Consider the following 26,123-nt stretch of genomic DNA (forward strand, 5'->3'; position numbering starts at 1 on the left):
CCATCTCTCCCTGTGCCTCCAGGCAAAACATATGCTGCTCTTCCCGTCAGATTCCGGTGTGTTTGAGAGAGGAGGGATTGTTTTATGTTTATTAATCACCTGTCTGTGGTGGAGACGGTGATAGCGCCACACACACACACACACACACACACACACACACACACATGCTGTGATGTTACAAACGCGGCCTGGTTGTTCCATTTACAGCTGTATATGAGTACACTTGTTTACTGTAACACTCGCTGTATACAGTCAAAATCTATTTCAGCAGCTCCTGTTTTTGAAGCAAATCATTAACATTGATGTTTGTCTCCCTATAGATGATCCTACAGGCCCATTCTTGATCTTTCAAAGTCAATAACAGAATCAAATACATTTAAAATACAGTGTTGAACTGCTGCATACTGTCTTTAGCATCACGATGTTTCACATTGTGAATTTGATGCCTGACAAAATTCTTCAACTAAAAAGTTGCATTTTTCAATATTAATGCTGACAGTGTGCAGGAGTTCAATGCTTTCCTTAAAATTATTTCATTGTCATATCTACCAGGACAATATTTAGCAACAGACATTTAAGATTTGGTTGATCTTTGATACAATAGCACCCTGATGGTAAATTTTAATTATTTTAACAGGCTGATTACTGACACTTCACCCTGTGAAATAAAGACGCACTGAAATAATGTGGAGCGGCTTTCATGAAGACTGTACATTAACTTGGCAGGCTTTTGTTTTTCACCAGAGTTGTTACTGTTATATTCGGAGCAAAGTGTCTGTGAGGGCAAAAGTGCAACTGTTAACAATCGAAGACGAAAATGTTCCTTCTTTATGTCGACCCGCCTCCTGTACAAACTGTGAACCTCAGTAGTTACAGGTGACGGTGTATGAACAGCACTTTTATCATACTTTATCATACTCGACGACTAAAAATGAGCCACGACAACTGAGACTAAACTCCATCTTCTGATGAAGACTGAGATACGATTGGAATCCCCAGGAAAAAAAAGCTCGTACCTTGAGTTCAGATTATTTACAGGATTAAAACACGCAGGATCACTGTTATCCATCTGCATCTGTCACAATGCGTTGCGTATCATTGGTGGTGAATTAAACGGACTCAACCAGCATCAGAACACCTGGTCACTATCACCCCCTAATCAGTGACAATTATGTGCAGGTTACATTTCTTCTACTGTCACAGAGGTGTTAATGAAGCTCTACGGTCATTTTTTCAGGCCATGTTGTGAGATGTTTAATCGACTACATGGATATATTGCCGTTATTAACTTCAGCACTCAATGCTGGTAAGTCAGAAAGCAGCTAGCTTGTTTTAAATGTAGATAGCATCTATTCAGTCATACGCTAAATGAAATTTGTAATTTCCCCGTGACGGATTCATTAAGTATGCTTTCTTCTTCTTCTTTTTATTGCTTGAAAATTATACAATGATAAATACAAGAGTTTCAAAACACCATTTAAACTAAACATGATTGTTTTTACTTCTGACTTAAATGCTACCAATATAGTTTGGTCATTCAGGGAAAAAAACTCGATGAGAAAACTACTTCTCCTATTTCTAAGTTAAACCATGTGCATGCGTCTTTTATTACACGTGTACAAGCATGAGCAAGTGTACATTACACACACGCACACTCAGTACAAGTGCAAAAGTACACAGCCAGGAGGCTGTTCTCTTTCTATGTGCAGATGAGTAGACTAGAGAGCAACGAGAAAGCACCACAGGGACAGAGAGCTTGTATCTCAACTGTGTGTCACTTTTTATTGGAACAGAAAGAGCAAGGAGGTCAACGGTACAAAAAAAAAAAAAGGGAAAGAAAGAAACGAGGGCGTGAGGGTTGGTAGTTAAGCAGTGAGCGGTCACTTTTTGCCGGACGTGAGCGTCTCCAGGTCATGGATGCCCTCCTTGTCAATCACTCGGACAGTGAAGGAGGGGAGGTGCATGATGAAGCGCTTGTTCAGCTGGAGGAGAGAGAGAAAAGAGATAAGAAGCATTAAGATAGAGACACGAATAAGCAGACTGGATGTGGAATCAAATAAAGCAGAGAAATAAGGAAGCCGCAGAGTGATAAAAACTAAACAAAGTGGGACTATTTAAGGCTAATTGCCTGTGACTACAAACAAATACATTTCCATTTTATCAAATGCATCAACCCACATTGACAACAATCCACAGGACCGCCCTCAAATTTTTTAAATTTTCCTCTGGCGTGCTTAGTGAAGCGTCCGCAACCAGCCGTTTAGAAATCACACAAATCTCCCGCTGGTTATATGTTGTGAACTTATGAGCGTCATCTGTAATCATTGATCCGAGATCATTCAGCTCGACGGTTTCACTGTGAGAAAAGATTCCTGCAGATTCAAAAAAGAAATACATTTTTAAAATCTGTGAATCAATAAATAAAAACGTTGACGATTTCCTCCCGTGGAGCCAAAGTGAAAAAACTACTACTTCAGTAAATTTCAGCTCGGTGAAGACACTCTCGGAACTAAGGTCACGTGGACTCCCAGTGATAAGAGTTTAATCCTTGTGAGAGGGAACCGTCTAGTGCAGGGGTCTTCAACGTTTTTCAGGCCATGGACCCCCAAACTGATAGAGAGATGGATCAGGGACCCCCGACTATATATATTGTATAAAATTGTTTTATATTAAATGGGCCTAGTACCGTGTATACCTCTTTATTGTGCATTCAATACTAAGCTATTCAAATAATACACAGGTTCATATATTCATGTTTTTATTTTAAACATGTGCAAGGGAGTGAGTAGGGAGGCTACTCAAATTGATGTTTTCATTTTAAACGTGGAAACAAAAAATGAGTGATGGCCTATTAATACCACTGCCATGCATAAAGATCATAAAGATACCAGTTATCTTTGATACAATACTGAACTATTCAAATAATGGACAGATTCATGTTTAGAGATTTTTTTTTTTTTTTTAATTGTCTAACCAAAAATTTTGCGGACCCCCTGCAGTACCTCCGCGGACCCCCTGTTGAAGACCTCTGGTCTAGAGAGTACACTGAGGCCACGCTTTTGCAGAGCTAAGTTGCTATCCAAGAGGCTGAGCAACATAATTAACAATTAAATAAGATGCTTATTGTTCTTATTCATACTTGTGAAAAAACTGAATGAGTAAAAACCCTCTAACTCACTTCCTCAATGCACTTCTTCAGCAGATCCACGGCCTCGTCTCGGGTCAGATCTAGAACAAAACAACAACAAAAACAGAAGAAAATGAGAACGCTGAAAAGGAAGAAGAGGGCGAATGACCGAGACACAAATTAGATTATTATGAAGAGGGAAAACAGCCTTTATTACCAGTGGAAATTAAGTGGCTGTTGCGGTGTGGTGTTGGGGCGACAGGAGGGACCGAGATGCGATGTGAGGAAAGATAACGAGTTCAAATTGCTAAAAGCACTTGATGCTAGTTTGTCAAGATTTATCAGGGATATTTTCACTGAAAACCAATGTGGAATAAACACACTAATTATTGTCTTGTTTGTAGACAAACCGTTTGCCATTCGGGGAAATCCTTCTATGAGACAGTGACACGAGTCTGTGCCATGACAAAGTGTGCATCAACTGCACAGTGAACGCTCTACACACCTGCCTTACATTCTTTACTTCTCTCTCTCGTGTTTCCAGTCAGTCTCACTGGAACAACAAAGAGAAGGAAAAAACCCATGCACGAGGCATTTCTCAGCACCGACCTGGTCTGTAGTGCTGGTCGAGAATGGAGAGCGTGAGGAAGGCTCCGTAGCCGTGGGCGGCGAAGGGGGCCTTGGCCAGAGAGGACAGGTAGTCCATGTAGTAGAGGCCGGGCCCGTCTGTGTCGTCGTAGCCCGCCAGCAACAGGTTCACGTGGTACGGAGTCTGGAGCCAGAGGAAAGATTCACATCACAGATGGACGCTAACAGAGTTCAATGCTGCTGTAGGAAAGCTCCTCCAGAGCTGGTAGCTGGAGAGTGACGGAGGGAGGGAGAGGTGAAAGGGCGTCACAGGGCAGAGCAGGTGAGTGTGTGCGAGGAGGGGGGGGGGGGGTGAATCAGGGTGTCACTGGCAGTGTGACATCTGCTGGGAGTCAGCACCCCATGTTGCTCCCTCCATCGCGCCCTCCCTCCCTCCCTCTTCATCCCTTCTTTACCTCCCTCCCCTCCCCTCATCCCCCCGCCTTCACCCTGGAGTAGCGCCAGGGCTCATTAAAAACTTCTAAAGTCGTTTCTCTGGCCCCTCCCCCCCCCCTCCACTTCTTCTCTTTTTAAATGACATCTTTTACGCTTCCAGCCTCTTCTCTTCCTCCAAAACACTAATTTTCTCTCCTCGTTGTTGCAAGCCACTGTTCCTCATTTAAAACTTGTGGCCTAAATTCCTGACGGAGATAGAAGCAGTGCAGTGTTTTCAGGGTTCAAATGAAATGATATAATGCCGCGGTCGCGCAGTGCGACAAACGTGACGCCAGGCGAGTTTGCGATCCGCACACCTGCCCTCTCGTTTCAATTCACCTCTGAGCCAACCTGCTTATTTCTGTGACTTGTGCGTTCGCTCCGTGTTTGCCACCAGGGCAATGATGATCGCTGTGCTCCCTGTGGAGCGGACTCTCGTCTATGTGTTAACGATGGTTTTGAATCCACACACGTTTGTTTGTGTGTGTGTGTGTGTGTGCGTGCGCGTGTCTGTGCGCACACAACAGGCGTGAATCTCAGGTTGAATATCTTAGTGTGTGTGTGTGTTTATGTGTGCGTGTGTGCTTTAACTCCTCCGTGAGGCTGCGAAAGCCCCAGTGGCGTCAACCCCCCACAACCCCCAACCACCCCCCCCACTAGACACCTGTCTCGTTGGTTACAATGTAACAATAATATGGACTTGGCATCAAAATAACCTTCCCATGTCACCTCGGAGGGAAGCCGGCACCTTGTTAACCCAGCCACCTGAACTCACACCCAAATTCACATACAAACAATACACATCATATGTTTTATCCATACCTTACCCCCCCCCCTCCCCCCTCCCGCTGTGACGCTTGCTCTCAGCCAAACAAGGCGACCATTGTGCCACGAAACAAAAGCTTCATGTGTGCGTTGCTACCGTCACCTTCAGTCCATCTTCTCATCGAACTCTCGGCAAAACGACAAATTTCCCAAAATGTTGCACCGTCCCTTTAAGACATTGGCAGTGTAGGATAAGAGCAAAAAAAAAAATGCTTTAGTGTTGACACAAATTAAGGTTAGGCCTCTAACAATCATCCCAAACTCGTCACCCAAACTCCCCTCTTCCACGTTCCAGCACTAACCCCCCCCCCCTCCTCCTACCTCCCACCACCTCCTCCCTCCCTCCCCCTTATTTTTGCACCCTGCCCCGGGGCGTGTTCTCTTTATTGGCATTTCTCCTCAATCTGCTGTATTAATTGTTCATCTGTGCAGGAGCAGGGGAGCCGCGTGCAATATGGTGGCAGTAATTATTTGTACCCATTGTGTGCCCGCGCTACAAAATATTTTACAAACCCATATGGGGCTGTAGATCACCGACGCGCAGGGGCTAACTGTTGCTGCGGCCTCACGGAAAAGTCGAAAAACAGCTCGAACTTTACGGGTCGACAATAATCTTACTGGTTCGGCACTCTGCAGAGCAAACACCTAAATATATACAACAACTGATGACTGTAAGGCTTTTAGACGGGATCTAAAAATGTGATATTTATAAACCATCTGTTTTGCTGCATCTAACCTCACGTCTCAGCCTCCTAAACCCTTTATTCAATTTCAAAAGAATCTCTATTTGTCTTCCACACACGTTTTCTTTGCAAATATTGCAGTACATCAGACAGGAAGCTCAAACAAACAGAGGCAGAGCAGAAGCCGAGCTTCTATGTCCCTAAAACTTTGTTTCGCTCTGTGGTGAATTTCATGTGTATCATTACCGATATGATGCATGCAGCAGAGTCCAGGCCTCAGGTGATTATGCTCACCGCTCGTGTTCTTTGTCTCCTCTCTAAAGCTTGAGTGAAGGCAGTACTCCAGAGGTTAGCGGGGTTGTTTTTCTGGACGGCAGGCTGGTATAAGGAAGCACGCGGTCGTATGCGAACGGGGGTTTCGCTCGATCGGCGCCAACATGCTCCGCTGGCTTTAGCTAACTACACCTCCCGGAGGTCTGCAGCCACCGGGGTACGACGTCGCTCAGACTAAAGGACTCATCTGTAATTTATCCTGCAGGAATACGGCCATCAGAATTAACAATATACCACTGATTCATTTATTAGCCAGTGTTTTCTTTTAACCTGAGGGTCTGGATGTGCCAGTGGGATCACATGGTGATTTCTTTTTTGTTTGTGGGGGGGGTCAGAAGATGATTTAAGGCTGGTAGGGGGAAAAAAGCAGATCATTATCTTTCCTTTCTGTCTGGGCTAAACTTTAATCTGCCATGATTTAATCTGATTAATTAAAATAGATTCCATGCAGCCCGTTCCCCAGACAAGAGCCGAGCGAAGTCTTGGACTACAGGCGGTTTTCAGCTACATACATCTACATTCAAATTGGTTTTATTCAACGAAAGGGCTTAATCTATGTTGTTGAAACTGTTTGTTTCTAAAACTTGCAACATAGCAATGGTTTTAATCATTTTCTAAATGCATGCATTTGTCCTTAAAGCACACTGCATTACTAGAGTTCATTTAATGAAAGTAGAAGTGTTAATAGAAGTTTGTTCTTATTAACATGTTATAGAATGATGACGGTTATTGTGCGAGATGAAATGATTCGTCAAGAAATAATGCATCTTGACGTTATTAATCGTTTGTCATTTTTAAAAAAAAGCCAAATTGAAGAAAAGAAATTGTGAGGATTTGATGCCGTTGATTGACTATCTTTCTGATGTAGAACTAAATAAGAACTTTAAAGACGTTACCTGGGGCTCTGTGATATTTGAATGCCCATTTTGAAACTATTTTGTGGCACTTTGTAAACCAAACGACTGATCTTGATGCATCTATTGATTACAATGTAAATAAACCATCAAAGTAGGAATGGAACAATTGTACTAAACTGTTAACGCTTCAGAGAGAATCATTTCTGACCCAAATAAGACACAAAAACAGGTCAGATTGCATCTCCTGCATGTTTGTGAAAGTAACGTTACTTCTGGTTGATATTAAACGTTCCGAGGCTTTTGAACTGACGACACACATTCCATATTCTCCATACTCAAGATGGTTTGGGGCGGGAGACGGGAAAAAAAAAAAAAAAAAAAAGCCCTGTTTATACAACATAATTTGCAAATGTCCATGCACTCTGGAGGTTGATGAATGTGAGAGGAGCGTAGCTGGAGGAAGGTGTGGGATGCAGAGGAGAAACTGCTATTGCTTCAGTTTCTGAGCACTCCTGAGAACGCAGCATTAGTAAATCCTGCACTCATAAAACCAAATTCATCACCGTGAGGCACGGGGAAAAAAAAATAACGATACACTCGCCGCTCGTGGCAAGACATGAATATAAATGTCATCCTCTACAACATGTGCAACCTTGACAGAAGTGGGGGGGGGGAGAAACCAACACACATCCCGATCCTATAGGTCCCCCCGTGCATTGTGTCTGTGCGTTATGTTGTTGACTCCTACTCGTTCTCACACTAAGTCTGCGCGGTGTTGTCTACTGGGCCTGGTTGCCTCCCCGTGGGACCCCCACACCTCCCCCTCCCCCTGCTCTGCCCCTATCCCCCGTTCGATGTGTCCCACATTCCCTCCTCTGCCACACTAATTGTTTTTTGTAATTATTTTTACCCTTCTGCTATTGTGACAGGCAGCGGCTGCACTGCTCTTAACAAATTAGTGCGAGCGATGCTCAACGGGCGGGTCGGGAGAAGCAGAGCCGACTTGAGTGGAGCGCGTCCTGGCATATAGAAGCACGTATGCCGCCGCCGCCCACACACACACACACACACACTAACGTGTGCTACAAGGTGGAACAAGTGTAAAATGTATGCAGGGCTCAAACAATTAGTCGATCAATGGAAAATGATAACGTCACTGTTTTGGTGATGGATTTGTGTCATTTTGGGTCCCCTGAAAGGCGCTATATAAATTAAAGTTATTATTATTATTATTATTATTTTTAAGCGACGATGTGAAACACCATCTTGTTCTTAGCGTCCCAAACGTGAGGATTTGCTGCTTTTCCAGTTCTATGTGACACAGTTGAACACGTTTGGACGTCATCTCGGGCTGTGGGAAATTATGACGGCCCACCATTTTCTGAACCAAACAATAGATGAAGATAGAAAAATGATCGGCAGATTGATTGATGACAGTAGTTGTTAGCTGCGGCCGTACAAATATGTTTCCTAATGTTTTCAAAAGCACACACGGTATGCGCTTAGTCAGCAGACGCTCCGATTTGGGGGTGGCAGGGGCAAAGAGTCTGCATGACGGGCCTCATTGGGGCTGGGAACCAAACAACTGTTGAAAAGTATCCAAAGTAGGTCAGATTCTTAGACGCACCGACATTTCCTGTTCTAAATCAGGACACTTCTCTCACTTCAGATTACATGTTCATTAAGCTCTTTAACACTGATGCATTGAGCAGTTTGGGGGTTCCTCTCAGCATACAGGGTTCTGTGTGTTCGAGGCACTTTAGTGAGTTTAGGCTACATAAATAAAATTGACTTTGTCTCTAAACTAAGTTACCAAACCGACACACACTGATTGCTACATAGTGAATTTGGTGTTGTCCTGCAAATTGGGAGTGTAACTGAAACTCCAGTGACCTTTAAAACTTCACCTATTAACATTCAAGTGTAGATTAAGTGGAGTATAATAATAAAATAGCTAAACAGGGATTGAATTCAGAGAGTAAGTCTCCATGCTTGTTCTACAGTATAAATGCATGTACATCTAGTTCTTGCTTGTGTGCCTTTCACTCTACTGCCTGCTTTAAAGTGTGTTTTGCTTCTGCAGGGCTCCCAAGCCTCTGCAAGGCCTTCAGGAAACACATAATAATTACTAAAAGCACTGCACTTTTTCAAGACGTGTTTGGCATAAATAACACGGCCAACTCACAAACATGCAAACTGATGAATTAGCTGGTTGCGCTTAGAAATGAGGAAAGAATCTGCATCTTCATTTATTTTTGTTTGACTGTTTGGTCAGATTTTGGTATTGAAGTGTCGAAGGTCAGCGCCGTGATATTTGGATAATATACCCACCCAACGGTGCAGTTGGGATGGGAGACCGGTGCTGCAGGCTCAGGTGTTGTCACAAAGTCTCAAAGGAGGGGAAACCTCCGTCACCGCTCACAACGAGCTGACTAATGTACCCGGCTCTGTCAAAATGCATCTACTGGTTCAGCTCAGATGGCTCAAGCTGATAAGAGGCACAAACGGAGGTGTAATTACAGGTGAGGCTTCATTCCCACCAGAACATCACAGGAGAGTGACATCATCAAGGCAATTGGGTTTGAGCGTTGTTAATTTAATGAAAACAAATAATAATTTAAAGCAGGAATTATAAGGAAATATATTTCTGACAAGGGTGAGGAAACCGCATATGGTTCCCGTCCCTGCCATTTGAAGTGAGTATTGCTTTTGATGAATTAATTAGTGATTCTATCATTCGTTCCCTACAGCCAAATGAGATTGTGAATGCCAACAGACGAAGGTAATTAAGTTAAAATTGAAATTAAAATATTTATAGGCATGTTCACTCATTACTCCGAGATGAAAATGCTTAATTCAGAGGGTGACCACTGGTACCGGGGATTAATTCGCTACGGTTGTGTTAACCGAGGGAATATACTCAGATACAGGTGGGTTTGAAAAGGTTTGTTTAAGCGCACAGGAAAAACAACACCACCACATGTACACCAGAAGCATAAAAGAAGGAGCAGGTGAGAGGATACGCGGCAACTCAAAGAGCAGCAGACGGTGCAAGTTAAATTTACATCCGCGTTGACACCACAAGGCTGTTCAGCTTGTTTTCTGTGAATATCAATGTGTGCTCTTGTTTTCAAAGACAATTTTCTAATTTCACACGACCCTATCTGACAGCGCAGTAAAAGTAATTGTGTAAAATGACTGTGAAACAAATTGTGTTACATTAGTTGGCTGGTTGCCTTTAGTTTGTTTGTATTAGTTACTTAAGTTCACTTAAATGTGGCTACGTTTGAATCATATCGCGCAATTCTTCTTCTTTTGGGGTCGAAACTATTTTAAAAGTAAATAATACATTTAGTGGCTGAATTATACTTTTTTGTGTCTCTTTTCAGAGTTATTATTGAAGGAAAGAAGAAAAACATTAATAGAGCAGGTGACTCCAAACTTTTAAAGGCTGTGCATATATTCAGTTAAAAAGTGTGTAGCTAAATAAACAAATAGGTGCATATCAACTGACTGTTCACCAAAGAGCTTTTTGTTCTTGATCAGAAGCACAATTCTATAAATGAATTGTCGGTCTCCTGTGCAGAGCCAAAAAGGAGCAAACGTCACCTCACAAAAAGACATCATCTCTTATGAGATTGTGCGCAGCGATGAGGTTCAAACAAGAAAATGTGGCCCATCAACTCAAACAATTACTTGATTATTGTCATATCTCTCAAACTGCTCCCTTAAACAGACTAAATCACACAGCATAAACATTGCTACCTCTGCTTTATGGGAAGCTGAACACCGCGTTTAGATAAGACCAGTGCCGACAGGAACAAATGATTTCAACTAAAACAAATAAATGTATGGACAAATCTTTAATGGAAGTGTCAAGTAATGAAAGCTAAAATAAATACATAGCTTTCTACACTTTGCAATAATGTCATTTTATGATTTGGCTCGGCAAGCTTGATTGTTCAATGTTAAAGCTCATATGGATTTGTGTGACATATGTTCTCTTATAGACTTTGTTGATTGTTGTGTGCGTTGTGATAGTTACCCTGCTCCGAAGGTAGTCGGCAAGATTCTTTCTTGTGAAGTTTGCTGCTGCTGCTGGACTGAGTTCATAACCTACAACAAAAATAAGAGGCAAAGAGATGTCATCGAGACACAAAGTTGTATCTGTGTGGTTCTATGCGATATCATGACTACAAATTTTGGAGATCATGTGGAGACCTCCGAGGAGAAGGAAGGACACAATCATCATCCTCACCGTTCCTCATCTTATAGAGCTGAACATTTTTCTGGATGTACTCTGCAAACTGGGCTGTGTCCCCCGCTTCTCCAACACACAGCAGCAAGATCTTCTCACTCAGTTTGAACATCTTGTCATAGTCTGAAAAAACAAACAAGGAACATAATTTAGCATCGTCGTTGTGTTTACGAATTATCTAAGTGCTCGTTTACTGTTTGCCAGAGTGAGCAACGTTAAATCAGTAACGTTAATCTCTTTCACTTTCACTGTCACAGTAAACAGCTCATACTAACGGTAGCTTGATATTAAAATGCATCAAATGGAGTTAACTCCGGGTAGTACGTGACAATAATTCAACGCATACTTGTGTGAGTTAGAGGTATCTAAAGAAAAGTACACAAACTGCTAAAACACAATGAGAAAGGTGTATCCGCAACTTAAGTTTATCGTAGCTAACATTGATTAGCTTTGCTAGCTCAAGTCACATTCGGAATATGTGGTTACGTTTCAATAATGGGGACGTTTCATACGACACATCAATTTGCAAAAAGAAGAAAGAACTTTACGCACTATGCATCAGTACAACAGGCTGGTTTTAATGTGAACAAGAGCTATGACTACAGGTCTTGTTAGAAGGTTTAGCTAAAGCAACCGGCTGAGTGGCTAAAGCTAAGCTAACGCGTTGTCATACCGTGTTTCATCTGAATGATGCTGTTGGCTGCAACATTATCGGCGGCGACGAGGACGAAATCTGGTCCCTGTATGCCAATTAAATACTCCATTCTGTCAAACAGATATGAGCTGAACGATTTATATAATAATCAGAGATAGCAGACGTCTCTTAACCTCGACTGTACAGATTACACAGCAGAAGTTTGAGATTGGTGGCGCGGGCTGTTGTCGTCACCGGAAAACCACGTTTCGTGCTTTCTACGCGACTCGGGCGGGCAATTTGAGATTTGAGCGGACTGCTGTTATTTGTGTGGCGACTACCCCTTCCGATTGTCCAGGAACTCCACGGATAATCGTTTATTTCACCAGGAAAAGGGTCAGTATGAACGAAGGGACGCTCCACAACATAATGGCGGGATCTAATAATATGAACAGCTCACAGAGGAGAAGGTCGCCGCGTCTGAGTTCAGCGCCTCATGCTCACGTTAAAACGGACAACAAAATGGCGCTGACCTCGGTTGCTGTTAAACGCTCCATCACTGTGAGGAAAATAGCACCCAGAAAAACAGTGGCACCGTCGGAGCACAACAAGGAGAACACGTCGAGACGGGCGGTGTCAGAAAGCAGCCAGCAGAAGAATCCGCAGGGCTCCTCCTCAGGTCCTGTCCCGGGCCGCGGGGGCTCCTCCTCGGCCAAGAAGAAGAAGAAGAAGGCCGCTATTCTGTCACCGATCCTCCCTTCGTCACCGCCGGCCCGGCCTCACTCCCAACAGCCGGCAGCGGATCCAGAGGACGCGGTGTGGTCGCAGAAGGTGCGCCGCTCCTACAGCAGGCTCAGCGACAAGTCCTTCAGCAGCCCGGACTCCCGGGATAACCTGTTCGGCTTTGAGAAGATGAACACACCCGATGTGGGCCCGAGAGTCCTGCGATCCAAGCCGGGTCTGGGGGTTTCGTGTGGATCCCTGTCTGGTCTGAACTCATTCACGTCTTTGCTTGAGGCGGAAAACGGTGGTTCTGCTTTCCCCGAGCCGGACCTAAACATCCCCGGAGTGGTTATGGTGAAGGAGAAGAGGAGCAGGAGGAAGAAGGTCCAGCAGATCGGCACCACTGAGCTGGACGCACTGGCCGCCCAGATGAACGCAGAGTTTGAGGAGGCGGAGGACTTTGAGTTGCTCGTGGAGTAAATAATGTGAATGAAAGACTGAAGGAATCTCTGACAGCATGTCATGCTGGAAAACACTGACTCTGGAAGGACAACACGCATCTGTGTGCCTCCAACTCAAAACACTCACGTGTCTGTATATTTCCTGCTCTAGATATTGTACATTTTGATGCTTTGGAGTTTCATATGTTTGGTTGTTCGTTTAAAGGCTCTTTATGTGGTTGTTTGGGACCGTATTACGTAGACGAGTAAAACATGTTCTTTGTTTTTGGTCATTATTGACACATTATACAGAGCTTGTTTACTGTGATCAAATATATTATGTTTGTCATATTTGTCCAACTTGGAAAAACAAAATAGAATTTTGCAAGTATGTTTTCAAATGGGCTCTGACTGTTTCAATCGATTGTTCCGTCTCAAACTGGGAGATTGGGCACACGATACATCGAGGGAAATTATTTGGCAGTTTAATCGAGATCATAATCGCATGTGGAAGCTGGAGTTTGTAAACTTTGAAACATTATTTGCAGGATATCAGGACACAAAATAAACAGGCTGACTTGGCATTTTTTATATTTATATCACTGGAGACCACAGAGATGTAGGCAGCAGTTCAGTGCTCTGTAACCAGGATAGTTGTAAAATGTTCTATGTGTACATTTAATTGGTATGGTATTTCAGAGTAAGACTAAGACAGCACCTGTCAATGTTGTACACTTCTCTTTTTATGCTACACCTGTCCATGATTAAACACAACTTTTTTTAAACTTTTGGTTGCCTGTTAATATAAATATTGAACCAATGAAATCACCAGACTTGAGCCATAGAGGTGTTTTCATGCACATGACAATGTTTGTCAATGTTGATGGTTTTAGTCACGTCAATCTTAATACACACAACACACATTTTTGCAGTATTTTAAATTCCACACAGTCTTTGTAAAAAGGAGTTGGTTATCCTCCCAATCTGGCCTCAATAACAATATATTGTTTGTTTTGACATGTAAGCAAAATCTAGAGTAATATCCAAACCATATAACACCCGTTAAGAGACAATGCCATGAAGAAATCTGCTTATATAATCATCCAAAAGAGTTCTGAGCTATGAGATGTGACTGTTGGACATGCTGAGAGTTTGGGGGAGGCTATAGTTACTGATCATGTAAACCTGCACAGGGCCCTAATAAGGTCCTCGTCGAGCATGCTGACTAACAACACATTCCCATACACAGCGTCCGTCTCCAGTGACTGATGAGGCGGACTGAATGAGTGAGTGGGCGATCTGTCTGGATTTAATGAGAATGGTGGACAGGTAAAACGTTTTCCTCTAGAGTCTCTTAAAAGTGTAAGTGGGTTGCATAATTTGCACTAACGAGGGTGGGGGGGGGGGGGGTTGTTAACTGTCATGTCTGCCTCTGACTGTGCAACCTTCTGCCTTAGATTAACTGTGAGTCTTACACGTCCAACCAGATTAATTGATTCTTCATCACAGTTGTTTTGAGGGATTTCAAGATTACAGTGAATATCTTGTCGACACTTCTATATGAAAATCATATGGATTATTAGGGGATAGAAGCAACTGTAGGGCTGCGTATTGAACTTCAAAATGTTGGCTGTTAGGTTTAATCGTAAATGTGCCAAATGCAAAGATTTGTACCATTCTGTAACATTCTAAAAATATCAATTTGCCACTGTTTAGACTTTAATGTCGTGAGGAAATGTTCTGCTGTTAGATGTTAAAAAGGTTTTCTGTTGCAAAACATTGAAAGAAGGTGATATTCCACAAAGTAAGCTGTCAGAAAAAAAGTATAGTTGGGGTAAAAACTCCCAGCCCCATTCCATTTACTGTCAATCGATGAAATGTCGGGATTTTATTCTCTTTACAGCAATAAAGGAGTCACAGCTGTCTTGTAGCAATGTTCGGGCGCCACCTGATCCAAGCTGTTAAGTTTACTTGCCAGATGCTCTGTACTCAAGTTATTAGTGCATAATCCTTGCTGTTTTTATAATGCCTAATTAAAAATACTGCCACAGCAATAAAATATCAGGGTGGATTAAATAAACCCTGAAGATCTGTATTCGAATTTAAAGAAGTGATCCACAGCCGCTGCATGCAGAGGACGCTGACAAGTACATCTTCATCTCTGAATACACTGTGAAGCTGGTTGTTTACATCTGCTGAGAGCGCGTGCACGCGCACTGGTACTTTTTGTGAGTGTGTGTGCAAGGAAGAGAGAGAGACATAGCGAGATAATGAACGTGTGGCAGCGAGCGAGTAAATCCACAATTTGCTCACGCATTTTAGCGGGTGCAGAGCGTGCGCTGTTTTTCTTCCTCATGTGCCAGCTCATGTTCAGCTCCCTGGGAGAGGAGACATGTTTTAACTTTTTTTTTTTTGCAGAGCACAACACATGGCTTGCCTTTGTGTATATTTTTAACAAGTTACTCATGTCTGTCTTGTCACTTCGACTGGAGTTTCCAAACAGTGAAGCAGGAGTGTTTTTGTGAGCTGCCACTGCCAGAAACACTTATTGATTTACAACACTGCTGCTGCTGCTGCGTTTGAGTCTGTTCATGCTGAATTTTTTTGGAAGGTTGGATATTTTACACTCATATTCATGTGTTTTTTGTACTTCTTCTTACCCCCCCCCCCCCTTTCTCTCTCTCCCTCTCACCCTCTCCCTCCCCTACATTTCACTCACGGCAGTTGTCGCTGGTTCAGCTTGACTGCTTCGTTAGGGCTCATCATTTGCATTCAGATTAATTATCTAATTACCGACAAATGTCCGGCGGCCACCCCACACTCCGGCTCGTCAGCTCTCAGCCTGTAATTATTTTAATCATTTACTTTCATCTGGAGCGTTCTTGCCATTCTCCTGTGTTTAGAGGCCATTCTTAATTACCCTGCCAAGACACTCTTTTCATGAGAGGGAGGGGGGAAAGGGGCTGGTTTGAGGGAGAAACGGGAGCAATTGGGTGAGGGAGCGCGCGTGTGAGTGTCTGTTTGTGTGCGTGTGTGTGTGTGTGTGTGTGTGTGTGAGAGAGAGAGAGAGAGAGAGAGAGAGAGAGAGACCAATGGGGACATGATCCAGAGGCTTTGACAGCACAGAGGAAGCTCCCTGCTCTGCTGGATGCTCTTACCTCTCCCTTCTTTTCTTTTTTTTTAAACTATCTTTCTCTCTCACTCTCTGCATCCCCCCCAACCAACCAACTTCCTCATCTCTCCTCTCACCCACCCCTCACCCCTCCCCCCACGCCCCGCTTCCCCCACGTTATACTTCCTCCCTTCCCTTTTTTTTTTCTCCCTTTATCGCAAGCACACACAGGAATCGCCCGTGGGCCTCAGTGCTCTGACTGCTAATACACTGACACACACTTACACACACACACACACACACACGCACGCACACACACACACACACACACACACACACACACACACACACACACACACACGCACACACACACACACAGAAACAGGCAGACAACAGAGAGTCATGCGCCCTGTTTGTGGCACTCATCAGGATGCACATCTCTCCACTATCTGCTTGGAAAATCTATATACCGCTCTGCTTCTGTCTCTTTGTCCGTCTCCCACCGTCCCTCCGTCAGACCTGCACGGCTGCTGTCTGTTTGTCTGCCTGTCTGTCTGCCTGCCTGCCTGCCTGCCTGTCTGTCTGCCTGCCTGTCTGTCTGTCTGCCTGCCTGTCTGCCTGCCTGTCTGTCTGTATGTCTGTCTGTCTGTCTGCCTGCCTGTCTGCCTGCCTGCCTGCCTGTCTATCTGCCTGCCTGTCTGTCTGCCTGCCTGTCTGCCTGCCTGCCTGCCTGTCTGTCTGTCTGTCTGTCCGTCTGCCTGCCTGTCTGTCTGTCTGTATGTCTGTCTGTCTGCCTGTCTCCACATCCTCCTCTTCTTCTCTGGACAGGCCTGCTGCTCCCCGTCCTCGTTGAGGGACGACGGGTCATCTCTTCTTCTCCCCCCCTCTACGTGACCGCTCCATAATGATGCTCTCACTCACCCCTTAAGCCACTCACCCCCCCCCCCCCCCCACTGCTCTTGTTAAGAGCAGCGAGAAGAGGGAGATACAAGCTCTGTAATTGGGCTCTTGAATATTTAAGTCACTGGGGATGAAAGTTTAATGAAAAGATGACTATCTACCAGTTTATCACACCACTGTTTCATATTTCATTTTCACATCCTCGTCGCGAGCTGTGATCCAGCGTGTGTTTGGAAAGTGGAGCGGAGAGGGTGTGAGGGGGAGACATGAGGTCATGATACACAGGAGACACTTTAAGGAGGTCTAGATGGGACGTTTTGTCAACGCTTAAGTCCAAGAGCTCTTTATTTCTGCTAAAGGCATAGCTTATTCCATCATATGAGTTTTGATCCGTTGTGTGGTGGCAAATACCAGCAAAAATGGGGAAAAGGTAAAACAGAAGACAGATGTTTGAGCGAAACATTCAAACAAGCTGTTGATGGGATGTTCTGTCAAAACTTTGGACCAAAAGTGTCTTGTTTTGTTTGTCTGTCATGTTGATTTGGTCACATTAGTCACTATTTCTCTCTTCTAAGAGCAGTGTTGTTCGCATACATTGTCCCATGAATTGGATCATGAGGATTTGTCATGTTGCTGCATCCATTTTGGCAGCTCTGAGTTATGATCCTCTGAATGTTGGAAAATACTGAGAAAGAAAAGAACTGTTAAGGCCACGAAAAAGAGGAGACACATGTCAACACTATAGGGCCAGAGGGAGTCTTTACTTTCTCAATTTTGTGTTATTTAGGTTGAATCGGTCTCAATAATCATCATTTGTTTCTTCTTTATGTGTTATCATTTGTTTCCTCAAAGAACAATGTTTTTTACCAATATATTGTCCAAAAATAAATGTTACAGCAGCTGCACTGTTCATGTTGGCAGTCGAAAAATATGGTCAGAAAAGCAAAAAGATGTCTGGAAGAAAGATGTTGAGGCCACAATGAAGAAAGATGAAAAAATTAGATTTTATCAACACTTAGGACTAGAGAGTGTCTTTAATTTATTATTATTTATTATTTATTATTGTGGGTTTTTTAATGTTGATATGGTTACATAAAGAGCAATTATACTCATTTATCGTTATAGATACCGGTTTGTATGTGAACTGAATTATAATCCTGCGTGTGTTGGAAAAGTCTGTAAAAGAAGGAACGATGTGAAGAAGTTAAATGCTAAAGCAGTCAGACAAAGCAAACCTTTCAGAGCGAAACGATGTGACCATAAATGTCAATTACAAGATGCTAAATGCTAAAATATAGACAGTGCAGTTTAGCAGAAGAGTCATGAAGTAAATCAGTCACTGTCTAATATCGCTAACGTTAATCATAATCTACTGCACCAGATCCCATAAGGACATATGTGTTGGAATCTAGTGTTCTATTGCTGATGAAATCAACATTGCATAAGAAGAAGAACACACGAGGAATAAATGAATAAAATCTGAAACAAAGTAGTTAAATGTAAACATACAAAGTCTAAATTGTTCAAATTCACATATCTCAAAATAAGAAAGATTCAACAATACAAAAGACATGACCTCAGTGTCATCAGCTACTGTGACCATGATGCGTATTGTCCCATGATTAGTTCATTTGTGTGGTATAAATCAGAGCTTTTGTTGCCTTCCTTGCAACACATGAGCTGCGTTTCTCTGTTTCGACATTAATTAAGAGATACAGTCAGTGCCAGTGCTGCGGCTTAAAGCATCAGATGGTGACTTATCTTCCCATTCTGTCACCTCCTCGAACGCCCTAAAGACCGTTCAATAAAAAAAGAAAAAGCACAAGGACACTCTTTCCTTTACTTAATCGTGCGGGATAAACAGACGGCTGTTTGCTATTCATTCTCATTATTCATAATGGGGCCGACATTAATCCCCTTTTTGCTGGGAGATGGTGTGAAAAAGCAGCGTCGTGCCGCACTTTTGTCAAACCCCAGCGGAATAACGGGGACTGTGGAGTTTTAAGGGGGGGGGGGGGGGGGGGATTATGCTGCGGACCCTCACATAGCCTTAGGCCACAGTTTGGAGAAAAATTGGAACACCGTTTGGACTGCGGAGATTAGAGACCACGGTGTGGTGAAAGGAGGCCATTTTCCCGGCAAAGACACCCGCGTGCGTGGGTCAACACGGAGGACGACTTTGTGCTTCGAGAAATGAATTGTGTGGTGCAGGTTACTTTTATTTGTGAAGGCATACAAATTAAGATGAGAGGTGATGCCTCCACGAGAGGCCAACGTGAACAAGAAAGGCGTAAATACGATGTGCATTCTTTGTGTTGTTTGATTCTTTTTTTGTGGGGGGGGGGGGGGGGGGCGTGCAGATCTGGAGAGATAAATTCACGAGCTGCGTTATTAAGCAGCCCCAGCTTCATCTATTGCCCCCCCATATGTTGATGCTGAGAAGAAAAACCTGAAATCCAATCACCTGTATGAAAGAAGCCTCTGGGGACCGACTTGGAGACGGGAGTTAAAGAGTGTGTTAACCCTGCCTCACCAGTTACTTGGCGTGCACTTAGCCCTCATAACAACGGTGGGATCCGTATCATTCTCGCTGCTTATCAGTTTTAATCCGCGATTTCACGGCGCTGAGGCGCGGGGGGGGGGGGGGGGGGGCGACGACCCGAGACGCTCGTCGCTTTTGTGGACAGGGTGTCACCGTTTAGCCCCACCTCGGCGTTCTCGGAGGTGGGAGGGTGTGTGTGTGTGTGTGTGTGGGGGGGGGGGGGGGTAACCTGGGGAGAGAGGCTCCATCTCTCGGGTGGGGATTGGGGGAGACAAGCGGGGGATCTAAGAGGAAAACAGAAAAAGAGCAAGTTAAATGGAAGTGACAATCTGCAAACATTCCTGCCGGCAGCTGCGATCGCAATTCTTCATAGTTCACCACCCTCTGCATGGTCACCGCCCCCCACCCCCAACCCACCCCTCCCGACCCGATCCCCCCCAATGCCCGGCACACGCACCTGCCGCTCCCAGCCTCGCTTTCACCGACAGCCAGATAATCTATGGGCGGGTCCGGGGGCCGGGGCTCCCCTCAATGCGCTCTTGAGAAAACCCCTTATGCGTGAAAAAGCCCCCTTTCTCCGCCTTTTGTCCAACACCGTTTTATGGGACAACATTGGGCATTATGAGGTTTGGGGGATTTTTCACGGGACTCTATAGAAGGGTATAATCCTTTCAGGCACGGGACGAATAAAAAAGTTTTAACCTGCTGTTTTCATATTTATTAGCTGGTTATAGCGGCCGAGGCAGCTGAACCATCAGCACACGCATGCGCGCGCGCACACACACACCCTCCCACTTCTCAGACGCACTCACAAGTCCTGGAATCAAACACTGCGTTTTGAGAGGGGGGGGGCATAATGGACTGATTGCTTTAACTGCATTGTGAAGAGAGTCAAGTGGTGACTGACACTGAGGTCACGGAGGCCTGCACTGCTGTGTGGGTCTGTTTCAGTCAACAGGTTGCTATAGCCCTATATTAGATGTTTTGGTTGATGAGAGTTTCACATTTTGAAGAAGGATTTGACCTGTTTGTGTCCTCTCTGTCAATTAAAGCTGTGACGACGTGTACTTCTTCTGTTTGGAGAAACATTTCTTCTGCATGGTTTTCAGTTTAGGCTAAAATTAAGCCAATGGAGATTAAATAGATTTTCCAAATCTGTAGCGAATGAGACTTTTGTTTTTTTAAATTCAACAACTGGGCTCAGCAGGGATGACCAAAAAGAATGCAAACATTATGCTCGTTATTGAATACAGTGAAACATTTAATGAGATGTGTCATTATTAATGTGGGAACTGTCACAACACTTTTTTTGTAATTTGGTTTCTTGAGATCGAACTCTCTTTTTCAGGAGTTTTAGCCAAAATACCAACTTCATTGTTTTATTCAAACAAACCAACACACTAACAACACTTACCAAAAAAAAACACAGCAACAATAACACTGTAACAACATTTAACAAAACAAGCAACAATCCTTGAATTTCTATACATGTTTTACGCCCACACTTGTCCTTTCCAGCATTAAAATGCCTCTGCCTTTTTGTTTAAAGTGATTTGATAAAACTAGGTTTTTTTCACTTCACAGAAAAACAGTAAATAAGAAAAAAGCGAAAAATAAATGTAACAATGATAAATAACATTTTTAACATGAATGTTTATTCTTGATTGCTTTTGGCAAATCTTGACTTTATAAAGCTGTTTAATGTGATTTGAGGTATCCATCCATCCATCCATCCATCCATCCATCTATCCATCCATCCATCTATCTATCTATCTATCCATCCATCCATCCATCCATCTATCTATCCATCCATCCATCCATCCATCCATCCATCCATCCATCCATCCATCCATCCATCCATCCATCCATCCATCCATCCATCCATCCATCCATCCATCCATCCATCTATCTATCCATCCATCCATCCATCCATCCATCCATCTATCCATCCATCCATCCATCCATCCATCCATCCATCCATCCATCCATCCATCCATCCATCCATCCATCCATCCATCCATCCATCCATCCATCCATCCATCCATCCATCCATCCATCCATCCATCCATCCATCCATCCATCCATCCATCCATCCATCCATCCATCCATCCATCCATCCATCCATCCATCCATCTATCTATCTATCTATCTATCTATCTATCTATCTATCCATCCATCCATCCATCCATCCATCCATCTATCCATCCATCCATCCATCCATCCATCTATCCATCCATCCATCTATCCATATCCATCCATCCATCCATCTCCATCTCTCTATCTCTCTATGTGTTGTGTTGTTTCTCCTCTGACGATAGGTCTTTCTATCCAGTTCATCATACACAGGCCTCGGGGCCGCAGCCTCCCCCCTCCACCCTTCATCCCTCCCTACTCCTCTCTACCTCCCTCTCTCCTCCCCACCACCACCCCCTTTCTGTCAAAGCTGATTGTTTCCACGCCAGCAGAGTGCTGCGGGCGAGCACACTGTCACACTACATCAGGCAGAGGCAGGAAGGGGGAGAGGGAGAGCATGATAGGGTGTACATGTGTATCTGCGCTCAGAAAGCTCCACACAGCAGCTAAAGCCGAGGCTTTCGGCGGGGCTCCCCGAACTTTTTCCATGTCAAGGGCATCCACATACAAGGCCGCAGCGCTATACGACTGTGTCCCGAGGAATCTGAATCTGAGAGAGAGAGATAAATATAAAAAACTGTAAATGTGACAGGAGGAATTAAAGCTTTACAAGGCCACGGATGTGCACAAATAGCAAGGACTGCTTTACCGGGCAGAGGTGAGGTGAATTTAGTCAAAGGGTTAGTTTTGCGATTTATTTTTTTTAATTGGAGAAGTATTTTTAAACTTTCACCCAGCTTTAATGTGTTGTTGGACCCATTGAGTTATGTTAACAAGCTCAACCTGAAAACTGCCACAAATGTTAGTTGTGCCAAAGGGTGTGAAAATCACATTTAAAACCACAAAGGATACAATGCTTATCCACCAAGTCAGTTTAAAATGAGCGAGTTTAGATAAGTAACAGTATCTGACATGGGTTGTTTTCCCATGTTATCCCAGTATGGCGTTCTCTCAGTGTGAACATTATTTCGATTTCGAGCTGGAACAATCTGATCCAGAACCTATAATATGTGACACTATTAGGCGGTGAGGAAGGTGAAGGTTTTTATAACCTTAAAGATACTGTGGGGGATTTCAAAGAGGGTAAAGTGGGTTCATAGAGGGGCAGCAAAACACCAGACTAACTCTCCCCCAAATAATCTTTTTGTTTTTGTAAACATGGGGGAAAATATATATTTATAATTTCCTGCCGGATGATTTAAATGATTTTTCTTTCTTTCTCAGAAATATCTGTCTGTATAGTCTCAGTAAAAATGACAGAAAAAAGGCAGGCTGGCCAAAACTTAAAAAATAAGTATTAATCTAAGTATAGTTATGGTTGTGACACCTTTCAAACGAAGCCATATCTACGTCTGACCCCACGTCATTGCATATTGAGTCTACAGGTTGCGACCAGTTCAACAAAACAAAAAATATATTTTTCCTTCGTTTCATCTGAATATTTATTCCAAAGAAAATGAAGCAGAAATATGAGGAACACCTTTAAAAAAAACAACGAATATGAATATGTTTTTTTTTTAATACGTCCCGATCTCAGATCATGAACCGCTGCATTATATCATTCAACATGTCGTGAAAAACAATCTATTACCTCCCAGTGGGAACCCTCTCCCAGATCCCAGGTGGTCCCCCTGTTAAGTGCACCACTGCTGGATGAGCCACCCGTGCGCGCGCCGCCGCCCCCTGGCGTCAGAACACAGGAACTACAGCAGCTGCTCTGACCCGACAGGGTCTGTGATGGAGTGTCTCCCCCTAGTGGACTCCGTTCACTGCTGTTACCCTCACAAAGAAGCATCTGCGTGTGTCCTCCGGGTCAGAGATGAATGAATGTGAGCGCGTCTATAAAAACAAACAAAAAAAACAACACACTTTCTCGAGAATGGTTATTTTTTTCTTTTTATGTTTTCAGCAGGAAATGTTCGAGGGATTGTTTAGTTGCAGACAGCGCGTGAAGTGTGAGAACAGCCGTGTCAGGTCACAGGTGGTAATGGGAGGTCAACTGTGACAGATGAATTCATCTTAAAATACGACTTTTCTAAATTATGTTAAAACACTTTTCTCTAAATAAGAATATTTCAGTTATTTGTAGCCTGATTTATATTTTGAAGAAAGCCTGGAACATGTCAGCTCTGCCGCTTCATCGCTGCATGGATGTTTAGAACTGATGTTAAAGGGGAAGGCAATAAACTGCTCCTGCTCCTTCTCTATCATGGAATACGTTTTTTGTTTATTGTAATATTCTATTAAAATAAGAAAGTATAACGAATGGATGCTTTTTTTTTGTTTGTATCCCTAATTAACTACGGCTGTGCCGAATTATTGTGTATTTCAAATGACCAAATAGCCTCAATGCAATCATTCAGTAGATATATTAGGTTTCTACGTTTCTACTTCTTTCTCTTCTTAATTGTTGGTATAAAAAAAAGTATAACGGCAGACTTATTATTATGCCCCTTTTAGGAGGTCAGGTAAATGTCTCTGTAAATAGTAATACAATAAGTAATACAATATAAGAATGTCAAAGTTTTAGTTATTTCGGGATAAAAAAACACACACATTAAAATAATTTCCAGACATTAAAACCTAAGAATGTTGTGAAGAAGGTGAAACAGAGATAAATACAGACCCTCCTCTGACCCCTCCATGTCGCCATGGGGGTGCCACAAGGCGCAGCTGCGCGCACATCTCTGCTCTGCAGGAAGTTTTCACATTGAAGAAAAAAGTACATACCTGTCATTTACCATGTGTCGTTTTCCTCTCGTTTTTTTATTGCTGACTAAAATAAAAAGGTGTGCAGAGAAGGAGAGAGGCGCAGCCATGAGCGCAGTGCGCCAGCAGCAGGAGCTCCGACGGTCACACCCCGTTTGTTCACATCACATGGTAGAGGGTCGACTTCCTGTTTCTTTTTTTTATAAAGCATCCTTTATACGTTCGTTTGCCGCCTAATTTATGGCTATATTATCGACTAATTCATTATAATCCTTTGTAGATCAGATATGAGTCATTCATCAGAAAAAAACGATTACATGTTGTAAAAAAGACATAAACATAAAGGAAAGACTTTGTTTAGTTTTTAGCTCTTAAGTTCGTCAGATCATGCTCCGTTTGACCTCTGACCTTTTGGAAGAGTGCTGCTAAAGAACACCCTGAGAACAATCCAGTTATTGATCTTAAAATCAGCAACTTATTGTAGAGATGCACATCATGACTTGTTATATGCTGTCAGGTTATTAGAAAGTGAGTTTTCAGAAAGACGTTATTTAGATTTTATTAAACGGGCAAATAAAAGTTGATCTAATTCATGAAATATAACTCAACAATAAACGATTTGGAAATAATTTATTAACCATTAATGAAACAATTAATAACACCTTAACTCTGTAAAGAGTGTCTTATTAGAAAGAAGCATCATTATTCGTGTTTTTTTTTTTTTTTTTATACTGGGAGGTTTATTACTGACATTAATACTGTCTTTGCTCTAAAATACTCAGACACTTTCTCCTGAGGTGAAACCGATCAGATTCATCGTTAAAGCAGCTTTAAGGCTAATTTATCTTTTCGTGCGCTTTGTTTGGATGAATTCCTCCTAACTACCCTGAAATCACGTCTCGGTGGTTTACAAAACCCTCCATCAAAGGCGTGTTTGTTCCCCCTCAATGTCCTTCTTTCCTTTTTTTTTTTAAAGAGATGGCTGCTTGCGCGTTGCTTACAAGTCTCTGCTCCGGTGTCAACATGTTATCCTCGCGCTTCGACGCCCCTCAAACCTCCAACCTTCAGCCAGCGAACACGGGATCAATATGTAAATCCACTCCGACTTTCTCCGCGGCGCCTGCGTCCAGGAGAGGCGATAAGCTTCAGAAATAAACCGGAGTTAGTTAGTTAGGAGGCATAGCCGGGGATTATCCCAAACTCGCCCCGGGGTTTGGCTCTCCTGCGCGCAACCGGACCGGCGTCTGTTCACCGCGGCCGTAGGACCTGCAGGGCCCCGGGGCGCAGACAGGCAGGCTCCCCGGGGTGGGGTGGGGGGCACCACGACCCGCTCAGGATGGAGATTATAGGGTGGCAATGCGGCTGGTATCTCTCTGACACACACACACACACACACACACACACACACACACACACACACACACACACACACACACACACACACACACACACACACACACACACACACACACACACACACACACACGCATGCACATGGAAGGAGGTGAGATGATCTCGGAGTGCCCGCGGCGGCAGCAACCAGCCATGCCCATAAAGATTGACGCCCGAGCCTCACACGGCTATCACACTCCCCGCAGAACGCGCACACACACACACTCCCTCGTGTGATGAGCTGATACAAACCAACTTTGTTCTGCTGACAAAGAGGCAATTGTTCGATGAAAGGTCATTTGCCCGGAGGGCTCCAGAACAGCAAGTACCGCTCCAGAAGATAACAACCGGCCTTCTTTAGTCATATCTGCACTGAGGGAGCTTTGATAGACC

At 43.6% G+C, this 26,123-nt stretch overlaps 2 protein-coding genes across 2 annotated transcripts; one reads left to right on the forward strand and one right to left on the reverse strand.

The window, feature by feature from the left end:
• Positions 1 to 1,756: 1,756 nt before the first annotated feature.
• psmb2 (proteasome 20S subunit beta 2) lies at positions 1,757 to 12,024 on the reverse strand. The gene is made up of 6 exons (XM_079287504.1): positions 11,819 to 12,024; positions 11,146 to 11,268; positions 10,933 to 11,003; positions 3,737 to 3,899; positions 3,179 to 3,228; positions 1,757 to 1,982 (listed from the first exon to the last, which is right to left on the reverse strand). The coding sequence occupies exons 1-6, from the start codon at positions 11,907 to 11,909 to the stop codon at positions 1,881 to 1,883; spliced, it is 600 nt and encodes a 199-aa protein (XP_079143630.1). The 5' UTR covers positions 11,910 to 12,024; the 3' UTR covers positions 1,757 to 1,880.
• A 105-nt stretch (positions 12,025 to 12,129) lies between these two features.
• Positions 12,130 to 13,654, forward strand: cdca5 (cell division cycle associated 5). The gene has a single exon (XM_079287503.1). The coding sequence runs from the start codon at positions 12,182 to 12,184 to the stop codon at positions 12,980 to 12,982; it is 801 nt and encodes a 266-aa protein (XP_079143629.1). The 5' UTR covers positions 12,130 to 12,181; the 3' UTR covers positions 12,983 to 13,654.
• The last annotated feature ends 12,469 nt before the right edge of the window (positions 13,655 to 26,123 follow it).

Source organism: Melanostigma gelatinosum, assembly GCF_949748355.1.
Source record: "Melanostigma gelatinosum genome assembly, chromosome: 17".
Taxonomy (NCBI): domain Eukaryota; kingdom Metazoa; phylum Chordata; class Actinopteri; order Perciformes; family Zoarcidae; genus Melanostigma; species Melanostigma gelatinosum.

Excerpts from the sequence above, each read along its gene's own strand:
- psmb2 (XM_079287504.1), bottom strand. The coding sequence starts at position 11,909 with ATGGAGTATTTAATTGGCATACAGGGACCAGATTTCGTCCTCGTCGCC. Across the intron at positions 11,004-11,145 it reads GCTCTATAAGATGAGGAACG|GTTATGAACTCAGTCCAGCA; the intron begins GTGAGGATGATG and ends TTTTTGTTGTAG. Across the intron at positions 3,229-3,736 it reads CGACCAGCACTACAGACCAG|ATCTGACCCGAGACGAGGCC; the intron begins GTCGGTGCTGAG and ends GTTTTGTTCTAG.
- cdca5 (XM_079287503.1), top strand. The coding sequence starts at position 12,182 with ATGAACGAAGGGACGCTCCACAACATAATGGCGGGATCTAATAATATG.